Raw genomic sequence first — 18,281 nt, forward strand, 5'->3', positions numbered from 1 at the left:
GCGGCACCGCCGCGATGCATGGAATTCCTCCGCACGTCTGTCTCAATGTGCCCAAATCATTCCGCCATTTCCTGACAATGAAAATCCGCCGAGGGGGCTGGACCACTCCTCACTCAAAGCCTGCTCACAGGTGAATGACGCAACCGACAGGCGTGGAAAAACTCACGCATGCGCACGAGGGTTCAAGCTTGTCTGACGCAATCACACGTGATTCAAATCTATATGGTTTTTGAAAAAAATAATGAGGTCGGATACTTTTCTAATAGACCTCGTATCTTGTCTTTCTCGTGTATTCAATTGAATATAGGTTGAAGAGGATTTGCAAATCATTGTATTCTGTTTTTATTTACATTTTACACAATGTCCCAAATTCATTGGAATTGGGGTTGTATAAACCAAATTAATCTGGATAGTTTAATGACATTAATGTCAACTCTGTCATTTGTACAAAGTGAAAATATAACATGTATTTTAACTTAAAATAGTGCACTAATTCTGAAGTTTTGAACATATTAACACACACAGATGCCAAACTGCTTTATGGGTAAACTGAGCCTGCGATCACCGATTGGCTGATCATGACTGAGAGTAAAGAAGCCTTTACTACAAAATCGACACCTTCAAGCTAGACTGAAATTTGCAGTTTCCCACATGGACAAGCCAAATGCCTTCTGGAGAAACACTTTATGGTCAGATGAGATAAAGACTGAGACAAGAGGTATGTCTGGAGGAGGAAAAGTGAGGCTTTCAAACCAAAGAATGCTGTACCCCACTGTCAAGCATAATGGTGGTAGCATCATGATCTAGGGCTCTTTTGTTCCTGCATTGCACAAAGTGGAAGAACTAATAAAGAAGGACAACCTCCAAATTCTTCCCTGCCACCTCAAATCAACAGCTAGATTGTTGAATTTGGGAAACAATTGGGTGTTCCAACAGGACAATGATCCTATATACACATCAAAACTGGTTGTGAGCGGATAAAGCATGCTAACATTAACCTTCTGGAATGGCCATCCCAAAGGCCCGACCTCAGCCCTATTGAAAATTTAAGGACTACACCTAAAATCTGCATCACTGCCAGGAAACCAACCAATTTAAATAATCTCTACCAATTCTGCCAAGAAGAATGGTCAAACGTCCAGCCAGAATTATGCTTGAAGCTTGTTTGTGGCCACCAAAAGTGTCTAGTCAAAGTGTAGCTTGCTAAGGGACATTTAGCGAAGATAAATTAACACTTGTGCACCCAATTCTTGTTTTCAAAGTTATTAATGATGTGTGCTGTGCAGTCATTGCACCCTGACAAAAGAACAGCTCAACGACATCATTAAAAGCTCAAAATTACCATGACATTCACACCCTTAAGTGTGCATGTAAACGTCCAACCACAACTGTATACACAGAGTGTGTAGCGATCTTTAAAATTGAACATAAATGAGCCGTAACTGCAGCAAGACACCAGTTTCATGCAAACTCAGATTCACGCAGATCCGCACAGAATTTTCAGGCCTTATGTTGGTGTTATGGGCTCCTGCCTTAACAGGACCTTAAGCACTTTTATGGCAATAAAATATGCTATAACAATACGTCAGCACAGTTGTTTATATCAGTGGGTAGCCATGAACAATGACCCATATACAGTGGTTTGCAAAAGTATTCAGTCCCTTGGGTTTTCTTTCACCAAAACATTAAATCTAAGCTTGCATCTCAGATGTACATTCTGGCAAATTCAAGCTGAACTTCTAGGTCTTCTTTTTAAGAAAACCCTCCTCTGTACCACTTCATAAAAAAGCTGTATAACCCGGATACAAATGCAAAACATGCAATGTGCACAGTTTCTCCAATCACAGCCACAGAAACCTGTAACTTCTTCTAGGTTGTCTCGGTGTCTTGGTGGCTTTCCTCACTCTCCTTCTTGCACAGTCAGTTTTTGAGAACTGTCTACTCTACACAGATTTACCATAGAGTGCCATACTGTTTGTATTTCTTCATAACTGATGTAAATAAAGTCCAAGGCATATTCAGTGACTTGGAAATGTTCATGTATCCATCCCCTGACTTGTCTGAAGAAAACTGGCAATTAAACTGATTATTTACAGGTATTATACCAAAAATGCTGATTACTTATGCAACCCATCATCTTGGCTTTTACTGTATATTTTTAATTAATTCATATCAAGTTGTAGAGATTTACTTTCAGTTTGAGTCTAAGGAAGATAATTTTAGAAATTTTTATATTGAGAAGCCTAATTTACTTTTTGTAATTAAAATGCCATAAACAAATTAAAATATGTGAAACACCAAGGGGCTGAATACTTTTGCAAACGACTGTAAATATACATGCACGCTAGCATAGCTGGTTTAGTTTATTGTGAAAGTGTATCCATTTAATTAAGGAAATGATTAATATGCCCCTTTCCATGTCATTTTTATTTATTTATTTATTTTTTGCTTTTGTGTCTTTCCTGAGCCACTTGGACTCATACCCATGTAATTGATGATGAAACCCTCGCCCTTGCCGAAGACGAGCCCCGCCGGGTCAGAGTGGAAGGTGACTGTCAGGTCAGGGGTAGTGGAGGCCAGTTTGAAGGGGCTGCTTCCTCCGACGTACCGTCCCAAGATATGAGTGGTGACCTCATCGCCGTCAATGATGGTCAGCATATCACTGTCACTGATGTTCAGTCTGAGGAACGAGAAAAAGACCAACAATCTGAATGAAGCAGAGTTAGCGAGCATGTTCTGATGAATCAGTGTGTAGTCGTGTCTTCAGCCAACTGTGTGGGATACAACATGACCTGAAGGTCAAACCATTCCATTTATCTCCATGACAAAATGCTTAGTAGTCTGTAAACAATGCCACATTTACCGTGCTCCCTCATATACACACACACACACATTTCTGCCACTGCAGAGGCTTCTTATAGTACTTATAGTTTGCAAGGCACACATATAATTTACAGCTATAGTTTTAATATCAACTAGAGCAGCGCACTCGTAGTGCGCAAACCTCCACCAGCACTTGTTTCCAAGTCCAGAAATTTTTACCTTGGAAAAAATTTTCAAGGTCAAAGTTCTGTATATATATATATATATATATATATATATATATATATATATATCCAAAGGACTTTTCAGTGTTCAAGAATAAAATATCTGCTAAATCCACAATACTGATGAGATGCGCATCACACTTAGTCTATGCATTGAGAGTGCCAGTTTGCACCTCATTGTCACAAGTGAGAGTGATTGAGGTACTTTTGATTGCGATATAAAGCAAAATGCACATCAAATGGGCTTTTCAATATTAAATTTAAATGTCCACAAAATCCACCATCCAGATCAGATCCAGATAAAGCTCTGTCAGGCGATAGTGAGTGCCAGTCTGCACCTCACCTTCAAATATGACAGTGATTGTGGTACATTTCATTAAGATATAATGTAAAATATACATTAAATTTCAATGTTTTTCTATGTTAAATTTAAATGGTTACAAAATCTGTAATCAGGAGTGGTGGGCACAGCTAACCAAAAAGTTAGCTTCAATAACCACTAATCCGCTAACTGAAAAGTTAATTTTTATCACGATAAACTGATAAAAAAAAAAAAATTTAGCAGAAACTACAGATAACCGCTAACTTTTATTATTGAGTCCAGTGCACTGTCAGCTACTGACAAGCCAGTTTTGAGTTGAAGCACCACTGATGCTTTTGGGTAGAATCAAAGGCGATCACAAACCCAACACAAACAATGAGTCAGAGCTCCTGTCTTTGTGTGCCCTGCTCACTGTCAAAAGGAAGAGTCATTTATGTTCACAGCATACAAAGCCCCTGACGTGGGCCAAAGGCATAAACAGAAAAGCAGGTTTGACTTATGATTTAAAAGACATTATGGCATTGAGGCCTCATTTAGCCTCCTCATCATTGGTTGGTTGTAAAAAAAAACACACAAGTTACTGTAACGTGTATGTTGGTTTTTACAAATAAATCTGTATTTGTATATATGTAATTTTTTTTTCATTTGTAAAAAAACTGAAAATTATGGTAATCAGGATCAGATCTGGATCAAACTTTGTTAGTTGATAAAGGATACCACCCTACATAACTTTCAAATATGAAATACATTTGCTCTTTACTTTACAGAATTATGAATTTTTAACCATTTATTTAATGTTAAAACTGGGGATTTTTCTAATTTTCTGAGATTTTTCCTGACTTTGCCTTTTGACATATGACCTTGAAAATTTAATAATTTCTTGCCTATCAGGATATGAATACTCTGTTTAAAAAATCATAATGATTTATGAAAGACTGTGGGCTCCAGGCTGTTCAAAAACAGACAAACAGGGGCAACTCTTACATCTTTGTTGGCAGAGGTAAATAAATGAAAGCATTTCATTTTGTTGTTGTTGAATAACAATTTATTAATTTGGATGATACAAAACTGGCGCATTTCCATCATCTGCAGTCGATTTCTTTGTTCCCCGCGAAGAGGTGTTTTGAAGTAGAAAGTGATCTCAGCTGTTGGACGTCATTTCATGCCAATTAGAAAGCAGAAATCAGCTTTTTCTGCATCTCATCTTTGTCAACAGGGAGCATTATTCATCATAGGCCAAATCATCTCAAATCACAGACTTAAAAAACATGTAAAAAGTAATAAATAAATAAATAAAATAAAATAATTCAAAGGAAATCACTGAAATTGGGTGTCAACAATTCAAACATTTTCTGGGGATGTGGATTTGGCAACCACAGAAAGTCAAGAGCTACTACAGATTGAAGATGAGTGTGAAAATATTAATATTCTGCTGGGAAACACGAGGCCACATTTACTGAATTGCTCTCTAATGTTGGCGTGTTGTGAATTTAATACTGGAATATGAGCAGAAGTGCAGAAATAGAAACATGAATATCTAAATATGAACTCCAGGACCCCTGACTGATGCGGCTCACTCAGAACTCCATGCATACATTTATTATCCTCATTTCTGCGTATGTGTGTGTGTGTGTTGTTCTCACAGTTGTACATCAAGCAGCACTCGTTTGTCTTCTCCTATGTGGATCCTCCAGCTGCAGTCCTCTCCCTCTCCGTACCACTCTGGCCAGTTTGGAGAGAGAATCACCCCAGCGGGACCAGTCAGGTCCCCTCCACACTGTGCTGGAGAGTCAAAGGGGTGAAGGGTGAGAACACTAAACAGACTATTAGCTCGGAAAAAAAAAAGCCTCCGCTCTACCTTTGCACAGCGGCTCTGTGTCGTTCCAGTATGGATCTCGTGCACTGATGCACTCGATAACCGGAGGTCCTTGTTCTAAAGCGTGACCGGGGTCGCAGCTAAACTGGACTATGGCACCAACCCCGTAGGATGGATCAGACGTGGTGAAGTTTCCGTTCTGGAGGTACGGCTCGTAGCAGTGGCCCCGCTCAAAAGCTGGTAGAGGAAAATAGATAAAGACAAAAATCACTTCATTTTACATTTTACATCCAAGAAGAACACATCCAGGCTGGACAAGCTGATCTGTGGTTGGCATGAAGCTGGACTCTCTTGTGACGGTGGAAGAGAAGAGAACACTGGAGCAGCAACCAGAGGAGCTTCTTCAGCCACAGACTGCTGCTTCCCAAGTGCAGGACCAACAGACTGAAAAACTCCTCCCGCCGTCAGACTGTACAGCTCCTCATTCAGGGGGAGGAGGAGTAACAGGAAGACAGAGGATGGGAAGGAGAGGAACAGTAGTAGCCAGTAAACCAGTATTGATTAGTATGTCTGGTATTTATGTTGTGTATTTATATTTGCAACCTGTTTTTTCTATTTTACTTTCACTTTTGATCGTCTGTGTGCTTCTTACCTTGTGTGCTAATATACAATGCTGCTGGAATCTCCGTTTGACTTCAAATGACTTCAAGTTCCTGGGAACATACATTTCTCAGGACCTTACATGGGGCACCAACATCAATGCCCTTGTGAAAAAGGCACAGCGGCGTCTGTACTTTTTAAGGTCACTGAGGAAGGTCAATCTGTCCCAGGAACTGCTGCTGTCCTTCTATAGGTGTTCTGTAGAGAGCGTCCTCACCAACAACATCTTGGTGTGGTACAGGAGCTGCTCTCAGGCTGACAAGAAGGCTCTGGAGAGAGTCAGGAAGTCAGCACAGAGTATCATAGGAGCGCAGCTGTCCTCTCTGTAAGACATCTATAACACCAGATGTCTGCGCAGGGCCAGAAGCATCATCTTCGATGGTTCACACCCCGGGCACAGCCTGTTCTCACTGCTGCCCTCAGGAAAGAGGTACCGGTCCATCAAGGCCCGCACATCCAGACTCAACAACATGTTCTACCCAAGTGCAATGAGGGAGTCTTCCGAAGGGATTAATAAAGTTCTATCTAACCTAATCTAATCTAATCTAATTAATGGCAGATAATTCTAGTCTGCTGAAGACCTTTTGCATTTACTTGAAGCATGTACATGAAAACAATAAAGCCACTTTTAAGATGATTAGTGTTTGCTTGTTGTTGCAGTGTTATAAATCACCCGTTGGACGTGACTGTGCCCTCTGCCAGAAGAAGCCAGAGGCATAATTAAGTCATCTCTAGGCCATGAGGCCCATTGGTGCTGGTGTCGCAGACCGAATGGTCCCCCCCACTAAAAGTTGGTCCCCCCTGCCTTCACTTCGCATGCATCAGCAGCGATTTACTGATTATCGCCTCGTTTCTGCTTCAAACTGCACTCCAGTCATCATCTATCTCAGCAACAGATATCTGAAGCTTTTGTACAACAATCATTTCCACATGAATTCAGCATTATTTCATAATAAAAGACGGGGAAGCGATCAGAGCGCCACAGCAGCATGTCTGAGTCTGACTCTGAGTCTGACACACTACACCCAAAGCGATCAAAGGGGAAAATGTCATTATTAACCATCAGATGATAAAGTAAAACCTCTTAAATCATTCTAAAGTCAGTTTTAAGACGAAATGAGTGTTGTGTGGCTGGGGTGCCTGGCTGGCTTTTGTTTCTGTTTTCTGTCTTTCCTTCCAGGTGGCATGCATTCAGGACTGAGTGGCTGATGTGTGGCTGAGTTATCAGGACCTCACCCTGATCACCTGAGGCTTGTCATGTGCAGCTCGTCAGGACTCACAGCTGTGGTGCATCTGTATGGATTGGGGCATGGTTGCATTTAAGTCTGGAGTACACAGTGTGTATTTGCCAGGGACTCAACCTTGTGACCAGACGGGTGAGATCGACGTTTGGAGAACCATCTCATCATTATGGACGCAGAGACCATACCAGGTTTGATGCCATGGTCTGTGAAAGAGGAGGGGGTGAGGTCTCACGCTCGTCAGCACACTTCCTGAGGTACTTTAGGTTTTGTGACTAACATGAGTACAGTCAGTAGATGTGGTGTCCCTCACACCTTATTATATTGAGCTGTTATGTTAGTCATTTAATCAGCTTCCACTGCAGTGGAGAATTGAACTGGGTGTTCCATGCCTGCAGGATGGGAAGCTGATTGGTGATTAAGCCAGGAAGTGTTTGCTGATTATGTACACCTTTGAGTGGTCTCTCTGTGTGTGGAGTGGTGGACTCACATTATGGTTTCTTCTTTCACAGACTCGGTTGGTCGCGGCCACCTGGGGGGTGTCGGCGGGGTCCTTGGGTCCGAACTGTTCTGGCTCCAGACCGTTTGTGCTGCTGGGAGCGCGCCGTTTTTCCACCTCGTCAGACTGCGCACTTATTGGTTATTAATTGAGCACTCACTGTTATGTCATTAAATTCTGTTATCCTTTCAACCGTGCTCTGTTTCCTTTATGCTGGGTCCTGTCAAACGCTGGTCGGTGCTCCGACTGCGTCTGACACATAACAGTAGTCTCTGGCCAATACATCACGGACCCAGCGGTAGCAGAGGCGGTACTGTGCCGAGAAGGTAACGGTATAACGGTATAAGTCACTTATTAGTTTTGTGTTGGTTCATTTTTTGTTGGGGTTTTTTGAGTTGGTTTTTGTGTGGGATGTTCAGCACAATTAGTGTTCTGGGGTCGTGAACGTGCAGGCTGTCTGGAGCATAGAAAGGACCCAGGTGGCTTTATGTTAGTCTGTTAGTCTTTCTTTTTTATTTCTTTTGGTTTCACCTCCCAGGGTTTGATGGGACGGTCCTCTGGGGGGTGATGGGGGGGGGGGGGTAATTGGGTTGTTTTTTCTTTTTTCTTTTTTTTTTTTGTTGTGCCCTCTCTTCTCCTCTGGCTCCAGCCGTGTGAGTCGTACGTTGTCGGCGTTGCTGGAGTGGTGCAGTTTGGTTGTGCTGGGCGTTTCCCAGGTGACCGCTGCACCCGGGAGGGGGGGGGGGGGGGGGGGTTGGGGTTTTTTTTTTTTTTTACTTCCCTGTCTTCTCCTCTGGCCCCAGCCGTGTGAGCCGTAGGTTGTCGGCGTTGCTGGGGTGGTACAGTTTGGTTGTGCTGGGCGTTTCCCAGGTGACCTCTGCATCCGGGAGGGGGGGGTTTGGGGTGTTGTTTTTTTTGTTGATTCCCTGTTCCACCTCCGGCTTCAGTGCGCCTTTGAGCCGTATGCCATCAGCGTAGCTGAGGTTTGGAGCAGTGGAATATACCCGCAGCTGGTGGCTGGTTTAAAAGTCGGAGGGGTGGCGCCGTTTTGTGCCGTGTGCCATTACCGCTGTTCCACTCCTCCCGGTTGACTTTTGGGGTATAGTCGTGGTTGGTGACACTGGACGTACTTCCATTTTCCACTGCGCTGAGGGGGTGGGGTTGGCGTTGTTTTGTTTGTATGTTTTTTTTTCTTTTGTTTTTCCCCCCAGTTTCCGCCCTCTGGGTGTGACTGTGGTGTCCTCTGGGGGGGGAAGGGCTGTGGGTCCATCTAGCCATAGACGGCCGGGGCTGGGTCTGTTAGTCATGAGGGGGGGTGTCTCCTGGGGTTTGATTGAACGGTCCTCTGGGAGGTGCTGGGAGTCCCCGTGGGTGACTTTGGATCCCAGAGGGACCTCGGCTGTGCTTATTACTCCTGGAGCTGGCGGGATGTCCTCTGGGGGGTGTTGGTCCCTACATGTAAGTCCCTTCGGCTGCTCCCTTGTTTGCACTCGGGGTCGCCACAGCAAATCCAAGGTGGATCTGCATGTTGATTTGGTACAGGTTTTACGCCGGATGCCCTTCCTGACGCAACTCCACATTACATGGAGAAATGTGGCAGGGGTAGGATTTGAACCCAGAACCTTCCGAACTGAAACCAAGCGCATTAACCACTTGGCCACCACCCCCTCTATATAGACCTTCATACCCCTATAAAATATACAAATTATGATTTAAAATCAAAGCCCTCTTTAATAGTTTTTAATGGCATGCAATAATAATTCTTCTATTTATATACAGTGAAGTTGTACTAAAAAATAAAGACAAAATGTAAAATAATTTCAAGAAACTTAGTAGAGAAAGGGGGCATGGGCCAAAGAAGGGCTAATTGAAATTTGGTGTGGGTCATCAACATTAAAAGATAGGGAATTGTTCTATATCTGCATCAGTTTCATACAGCTCAATAAAAATAAATCATACATGTAGCCACAAGATGGGATTTTGTAAAGTTGAAGAGGCTGAAGAATATGCTTTACTGAGGGCTCCTCTTGATTCCTTTTATTTACGATTAATCTGAAACTGCCATAAAACTCTGGAAAGGTTATGCCCACCTCCTGTCTGGTGCTAAAATGGATGTGGCAGAGCACTTTGTGAAGTCATAAAGCCTTGTAGTTTTCTCAGCAACAGTGTTGTTTGTTTACATGACTATAATGCTTTTATCATTACAACATCACAATGTAAAATCATGTAAAGTAAAGCTACATTTTATATCAAGTCAACATGTAATAAATATTTTATGTCATGCTGTTACTTTGATATGTGTCACTGAACTACGATGAATGGTTTATTTGTTTGTGTGGAGCAGCTTTGGTACCTTCATAGCGGATGTTAAATCCTGTGTTGTGATTGGGCTGATCAGTGATGAATTGAATCCTCACAGCTGGACCCTCACTGATCACTCCTTCAAAAGGTATTTGCCCACCCCGACCCGAGTCAAAGAGCACCACAGAACCGGCATCCAGACCACTCCAAAGCACCAGCCTGTGGGGTCGTAAAGACAACGCAAAATATCTCAAAGTCAAAAAGTAAAACACTTGCAAATGTTCATGTTTGGATTGTTTTACAACATCAAATCGTAATAAAGTGTGAATATAAGAATTTGACCTATATTCGTTTTCCATCCTCTTGTCTGTGTGCATTACTCTATATGTACATATGAGTCACAGCCGCCTCATGTCACTGAGAAGATATTAATTTTTTCTGTTACGTGCAGCACAAGACAACAATAATATTTCAATCCACCTGAAGGAGTTCAGCCCTGATAACAGAGCTCTCTGCTGCTTTACATGAGCTCAGCTGTTTCACCACCTTTGTAATCTTACTCCTTAATGCCATGTAGGGTGGTTACTGTCACCCATTGTGGCAAAACCTTCGATATGCCATTTGAGACACCTATCTATTAATAAGCCCCAATCATACTGAGACTAGGGGACTAGGAATGGGTATCGAGAACCGGTTCTTTTTGAGAATCGTTAAGAAATGATTCAATCCACCGACATCAATAGTCTTTTTGCTTAACAATTCCCTTATTGGCCCTTCAGACCGGCCGTTGTTTTTGAGGGTGTTTGTCGGGAAAACGATCATTTCTCTACGTTGATTACAGATCCTGCAGCGGGTCTGTAATCAACCGCTTCTGCAACGTGGCTCTGCTTGAAGCTTGAACCAACGAAGCAGTGATCTGACCCGCTGCTTCGTTGGTTCTCTGTGTCTCTGCTTTTCAGAAGCGGCAAGTCCGCTTCTTTACCCCTCTCAAAGCCATTTAAAAATGTCAATCGTGAGTCACTTTTGTGCTGATTAACCCTCTGGGGTTGACGACGGCTAAGACCAAGCGTTACTAAATTATAAATAACTTTTTAATGATATGAGATAGAAACTTACTTTTTTTGCTGAAAAGGTAACTCCGAACGTTCGACGCAGCCATCGGCCATCTTTGTACTCCTCATAGAAGCTCTGTCATGACGTGCGCAACGTAAGTGCCCAGTTGGAATTGGTTCACTGTCACATGGTTTTCCAAAATCCAATCGTAGGGCAGATTCACCTCACATGAAAAGCCAAAGATCATTTTCAGGAGTGATATGTTACTAGTTGGCCTGTTTGATTAGCCTCCTGGGTGCTCTGAGTACATACTATTGGGCTCCAAATGCGCCCTGTGCCATTAGCGATCAGTGAAAGCAGGAGCAGACGGAGAGCCTCTGATGACAATATGTGCTCAAACAAAGAGTGTGTAACTATCAGGATTGCTCCACTAGTTTGCATGTGAATGTTACTGGATAACTCTGTTGCTTTAACCATGAAGACAAAAAAAGGCATAGAGCATTTTATATATGTTGTTCAAAATGTGCATTTGTGTTTATTGTTTGAACCTTTTTGTTGTACAGTCTTTCCCTCAAGACCTCAAATTACCTTTATAAAGTGTCAAAACAGTTGTTTATTATAGTTTGCTGTGTGTTTTGAATAAATGTATGGTAAATTTGGATTTCCTTACCACTGTTGCTCTGGGGGTTGGTAAGGTTGGACCTTACCTGTGTGAAGCGCCTTGAGGCAACTCTGTTGTGATTTGGCGCTATATAAAGGAAAATAAATTGAAAATAAAAAATTTCCATTTTACTTTTTCCTTCCTTATTTTTGATTGTAAACCTTTATTACACTTATAAAACACAACAAACGTATGTATATTATGAAAGCACAGGTTGTCCTGAAAAAAGAGACATAAAACGTGATTGTGGGATGCAGGGAGTGCTGTTAACAGCAATAATAAAACATTTATGCCAGGCGAGTGAACTGTCCAAAAAATGCCCTCAGACCCCAGAGGGTTAAAGTCACTAACTGGGACACTAGTCTTGTTGCAGGCAAGAAATTTGTACCATTAATGTCTGAAAGGAAATGCCTTTGAGGAAAAACTACAGATTTTGTTTATTTCTATTTATATCCAGAGATCAAGGATCCAGTGACCAGTTTCATATTTATTTAGTTTCAGACTCAATAAAATGTTGTTGACATAGAACACCTGTAAAGCCTACCTTTAGTACACAGAAAATTCACAAGAGGAATTGATAAGAGACTCAAAAAGGAATCGGATCAATAAGCAGAATCGATAATGGCATTGATATTGATAAAATCTTATCAGTACCCATCCCTAATTGAAACCCATACCACATTATTTTTCTAATCATAAAGATTCCAAAAAAAAAAAAAAAAAGCATTGTTTGGGTTATCTATAACTGATTGTTATGGGGTCAAACAAGCAAAATGGTGACAGATACAATAGTTTCTAGAGGGGTCAAGAGTTATAGTTGCTCCAGCTTTGGTAAAATGTGATGTAAATTATTGGTTGAGCTTATAGGATTAATAAATGGAACAGTTTTGATCTGTAAAGTAATGGTCAAACAAGGTCAACATCCATTGGATTCTATGACTTACACCAGGGGTGCCTAAGTTCGGTCCTCGAGATCTACCTTCCTGACACTCTTAGTTGTCTCCCTGCTGCAACAGACCTGAATGCAATGAAAGGCTCATTAAAGGCCTGCTAATGAGTCTTTCATTGCAGCAGGGAGACAACTAAGAGTGTCAGGAAGGTAGATCTCGAGGACCAAACTTGGGCACCCCTAACTTACACCATGTTTTACCCCATAACATGATAACTAAACATAACAGATGGTGCAAACTGTTCCTTTTTAGAACCTTACTAACTGATCCAATCCACCTATTAACTAAGGATATACAGTATAGCTAGTAAATTATGGGTGGTACGTTTTGCAACTCTAGCTGGTAATGATGCACCCATATTCAGGTTCTGGCCAAAGGTTGTCTGACTGAAATTAAACACAATGAAAAAAGAGAAGGTTTGAACCAACTTAAAAAAGTGTTACAATTTATAAGAACCTGAATGAAGTTGTTTGAACTCAAGTTTGAAAGTTAAATCAACTCTAACTTACAAACTTAAGTTCAAACAACTTAATTCATTCAGGCTTTTACAAATTGTAACACTTTTTTTAAGTTGGTTCAAACATTCTCTTTTTTCAGTGCAGTTTGCAGGTGAGTGTGATAGATGAGCCACCAAAGAGATCCAACATCCTAACAGAAGAATCAGCCTGATACAACTGTTCAAAGTAGCTGACTCAATGGGAGAGCACAGAGGAGTCCTCCGTTACGACCATGTTATCACATTTTACGACTGCAACAGGATGAGGTGTACATTTTGAGGAACGCAGGGCTTCAGTTCCTTTGTAAACAGGCAGAGGGTCACTTGACTACATTTACTCACAAATCCCTCTAACAAATGTCTCTTTGTATACCCTCAGTGCCATCCCAGCCTACAGTAGCAGCTCTTCATACAGCCTGGAATTTCCACTAAGCCATGTACTATGACTCTTATGCATTATATTAAATGGTGCCTCCTGTCAGCATTGGTGACTCCAACCCTGTCAACTTGTCTTCACTGAGTACTTGCAGATCTAGGATGTGATCAATGTTTGACTTCTTGGATGTAAAACTAGACTACTCTCGTCACTGAGCAGTAAGCAGCTGGTTCTGAGTCCTACTGAGAATGTCCCTTGCAAGTACCTTGGTCAGTATAAAGAACAGTGTAATGCCCCTGTAGTTGTTGCAGTCCAGACAATCATCCATTTCTTTCCAGAGAGGAACAAGTCCTGACCTTGCATGCAGTACCAAGAGAAGAACATCTACTCCTGCCTGAAGATTGTCAGACCTGATATTCTGCAGCTTTATATAACTGAACCTGTTTCACCACCTTTGGAAAGTCAGTGACATTCACTGGTTCACAGCTAAATGAACCCTGACTGACATGAAGTCACCCTTATAACTGTTCCAAGTAGTCAGTAGCCAGTCCAATGAGAGAGAGAACTTGCCATGACTGCAGTGAGTTGAGGTGTAGGTTTCAAAGAACGCAATGCTTAGATCCCTCTGAAAGCAGACACAGGATCATGCAACCGTGGATGCTGTGCATCCCGGTGACAGATTTCTCAAACAACTGTGTCCTTATCTACCCTCAGTGCCAGTGCAGTTCACATTCTCAATTGTATATAGAGCCAAAATTATGCATCAAATTATGTTGCACAACTCTTCCAGATGATATTCAGAGTACTGCCTGAGATGGAACGCCTCGTCCTGTGAACAATGACATTACCAATGCAATCCCTGGAAGATTTCAAGGTCTTATAATGAAAGAACTCCCACATTTCATTTGTACTAGTAGCTGTGTCAGTGTCTGCAAATCCTCCACTCGAATTGCATGCACACTTCCCTCAATAATGTTTTGAAGTCTAGCCAGTCGGAGATACCAACCAGACAGATTTCAGCAGAATACTTTGCGATTCTTCAGCTAGTCTATGGTCACAGCTCACACACCAGGCACCACTATAGGTTCAACAGTTCTGCAGGACCTTCTAGCATCCATCCAAAGGAACATGACTGATCTCCTTAACTACATCACTGGTACAACAAGAGTGCTCTGAGAGCACAATATCCCCTGCTGGCACATGCTGCTTTGGTGCAAGTGCTTGCTACATTCTGAAAACATTTCAAGATATGTGATAGTTGATTTCAGAATGCAGACACAAACACATGAAACTGAAAGAGTCTAGATTTGTCAATCAAGGGCTATAACTCTGGTAAAATAGGCACAACTCAAATAATAACATAGTATGCACATTACCAACCTATAACAAGGAATTGTACCATGTTTCATGAAATTCCTCCTAAAAATGTGAGAGGAGCTGATTTCAGAACACTTATACCCTTTTTGGACAGACAGACAGATGGATGGATGGAAATCATCATGACATAATCCTCCTTTGGGCCTTCGGCCAGTGGGAATAAAAATATTCTGTCCAATTGTAGTGCACTAGAAGGTGAAACAAGGATCCTGCAGCTTGAAACCCCCACATTTTGCAAAGTCAATGTGCATTAAGCCAATTTCCCATGGCTAACAGATATGGTGCCAGATACAGTCCTCATAACTCATCCTGTCAGTGCCAGTGGCAGCACAGAGGAGCTTCCCCTCTGGGGTAGCCATCAATCACAGAGTGAAGCTGTGAGTAAAAGGCTCACCAAGACATCACTTACAGCAGTCAGTGCATAGACTGAGAGAACAGACAAGTAATCCAAACAGTGCCGACAGCTGAGTTTTCTAATATGTTTATTGACAGGAGTGATATCTGACAAAGTCAGAGGGAACCGGTCAACCAGACCAACTGCCACTCCCTTAGTATGCTCAACATTGGAGCCACCAGACTAAAATAAGGTGTATCCACACCAAACCAAATAAAAGGCTTTCCCCATCCCATTCAAATTAGCTTCACCAGTGTAGCTTTGAGGTAGTTTGTAATCCTGGCTTCAGTAAGTAAAAGTCCAACCCCATATTTGTTCCTTCCTCTTAACTAAATCAGTTGATCCTAATTAGTTCAACTCTTCAGGCAGGTAGATGAGCTAATCAGTGAAATTATTTGTTTTAGTTGCACAGTTAGAAGCAATAAATGTTTACTCACTGAAGCTGGGCTTACCCACCTGTGTAGCTTTGTGAAGTGTTTTGTGGTGCCTAAAGTGTCTGTCACATGGTAATGGATTGAGAAAACGTATGAGTAATGTATATGGAATTTCTATATCTGTTCATGTCTGTTTTTGTTTTGTACAAGTCATTTTCCCATTAAATTAAATGCTTTCCTTGTCAGCTGATTTACAGCGAATCTGTCAGAAAGTTTTGTGCATGCTCAAAACTTTGAGCGGGCATCAGAAGCAGAACTTTCCTGGTGGTTGCACATTTGTTTACAATTTTGTGCTTTACTTGTTTGTTACTTGTACAATACTCATGCATTCATATCCTGTGCTTGTCCAGTGCTTCAGACCTTGGCTTCTGATTGGCCAAAGCCATGCGGGCAGGGTGTGAATTCAGCACCGGGGGAAAGGGGACAATTCCCAATGCACCAACATATAACACAACTGTTCATTTAGCCAAGGTGAGATTGAAGAAAAACACAGCAGATTTCTGAGCACAGCCAGTGGATTCTCTTGGTGAGTAGAGGTTGCAGAGAAGAAGGTTGTTTGCTGTCGTCACTGTGTCAGCTGCATTGAATCCTGGCATAGTGCATCTGACACATCAGTGCACAAGCTATCACTGCTGAACTCATCCCATCAAGTGATGTTAATCAGTGAAATCACCTGCTGGAGTCAGTGGCTGCAAAGAAAACCTGCACGCTCTCGGCCCTTTCTGGAATACACTGAACACCTCTGCACTAGACCATCAAGTATGACTTCATGATCCCCGAGCTAGCCGGATTCTAGCATCATTCACTTTCAGACCTATGCAAATCCCCGCTCAAATCCGGCTCCCCCCCCAACGCCCATATGTCTTGAAAACTGGGAAAATCATTCTGCTGAATACAGCTCTTTGTGTTGCCAGTGGAAATGTGACATCCATCCATCAGAGTTCCCAATCCATGGGGCTATGATGGATGGGACAGATTAAGCAATATGTACCACAGGAAAAATTATGTCAGTCCATTACTAATCAGTTTACTCAAACCATCATGGTGTGACTACACCTAATTAACCTACACCACCTACCAAAAAGGAATTATCTGGAGGCTGGAGACCAACCTACAGTTTCAGATGTAGTTTAATGTCATGCATGTAAAAATAATTTTTGAATATGTTTTTCCAAAATGTTTTAAATTATTTTCCTAATGAGTTAAAATGTTTGGATTTTGATTTGACATCCCCAAACATTTGAATTTAAAATTTTTAATTAATAATAATAATAATAATAATAATAGTAACCTATTTAAACAGCAATTTAAATAGAAAATATATGAAGTACTTTAACAAAATGAAACATCAAATCACAACAATAAATTGCAATAACAAAACAAAATTTCTGTATCAACACTACAGTTACTATTAAAAGTCAAATGCAAATAAATGTCCAAACAGCATATATCAAACAAGAGTAATCCAAGATTTCTAATGTCTGCCAATCCAGATCCAGATCACCTCCAAAATTCACTGGAGTCTTCCATACCCTAATATCTATCTGTGGTGAAAAGGTGGTGAGAATCTGTGAAGTAGTTTTGACGTAATCCTTCTAAACCTATATAAAATGAAATCTTGATCCGGAATCTGGATCTGGATCACCTCCACAGTTATATATAGATAAACTATTTGACAAAGTAGGAGCACAGAAGGCAAAGGCTCTCAGACGTACTGACTTATCAGCCCTGGGAACACAGAGGAACCGCACAGGCTGTGGCCACAGGGCATGATAAGGCACATAAGGTTTCATGAGTTCAGCAGAATAAACAGGTCCATGACCATTTAGAGTCTTATACGTCAATAGCAAACCCTTAGAATTGGTTCTTAGGGTCACAGGGAGCCAGTGAAGGCAAACAAGATCAAGTGTAATGTGATAAAATGTCCTGGCATTGTCAAGACTCCAGCAGTATTACAAATCATCTAAAATTTGCACTTTGATTTGATGTCACAAAACAATAAATAAAATATTTATGAAATTAATTTTAAAACTGACAAATCCGGCTTGTGGTTTCTGATTTAAATGCGAGAAAACAGTAAAAACATGTAAAAGCCAAATGAGGAGATGATTGTCCACATCTTTATAAAACACACTCCCAAAGAAAACAATGGCTGGTCCTACCTGTCAGTGGGTCCCAAAGTAAGTCTCTCCAGGTGGAGGTGTATCCTCTGGTCTTTGGGTGCCTCAAGAGACCAGGAACAGGAGCGGTCATGGGTAGCATTTGGCCCATGGTGGGGAGAAGGGGAGAGCACTCTTCCCATTGTTGCATTCTTTACTGAGCCTCCACAAAGAGCTACAGAGGAAGTGGCCGTTAGTGTATCTTCTCTCAAACACACATGGTTGTATAAGCTCAAGAGCACCCAGAGCAGCAATTTTTGGGCTTCAGAACAGCTCTTGTGGGTCTCCATAGAAAACCTATGGGTGGCATCACACAGGGTTTGCCCAGTGTACACTATATACATTCTATGGGATCTACAGAGAATAGTCTGTAATACTGTAACTGTACTGTAAGTTTTCAGACAGTTGTAACTGTTTTGAAAGAAAACTGACTCCAACCTGGTTCTAGCAAGTTCCTATATGAAGTAGTCAGTGAGTGTACAAAGCAAAACAAAG

At 41.6% G+C, this 18,281-nt stretch overlaps 1 protein-coding gene across 3 annotated transcripts in view; it reads right to left on the minus strand.

Annotated features, from left to right (window-relative positions):
* LOC117528955 (seizure 6-like protein) overlaps positions 1 to 18,281 on the minus strand; it is a 284,224-nt gene that overhangs the window by 71,549 nt on the left and 194,394 nt on the right. For all 3 annotated transcript variants that reach the window (XM_034191610.1, XM_034191608.1, XM_034191609.1), the window contains 5 exons: positions 17,790 to 17,961; positions 9,939 to 10,105; positions 5,228 to 5,422; positions 5,013 to 5,151; positions 2,484 to 2,680 (listed from right to left, as the gene is read on the minus strand). In XM_034191610.1, the coding sequence (XP_034047501.1) occupies positions 2,484 to 2,680; positions 5,013 to 5,151; positions 5,228 to 5,422; positions 9,939 to 10,105; positions 17,790 to 17,961 (870 nt within the window). The remainder of the gene's footprint in view (positions 1 to 2,483; positions 2,681 to 5,012; positions 5,152 to 5,227; positions 5,423 to 9,938; positions 10,106 to 17,789; positions 17,962 to 18,281) is intronic.

This window comes from Thalassophryne amazonica, chromosome 17 (genome assembly GCF_902500255.1).
Source record: "Thalassophryne amazonica chromosome 17, fThaAma1.1, whole genome shotgun sequence".
NCBI lineage: Eukaryota > Metazoa > Chordata > Actinopteri > Batrachoidiformes > Batrachoididae > Thalassophryne > Thalassophryne amazonica.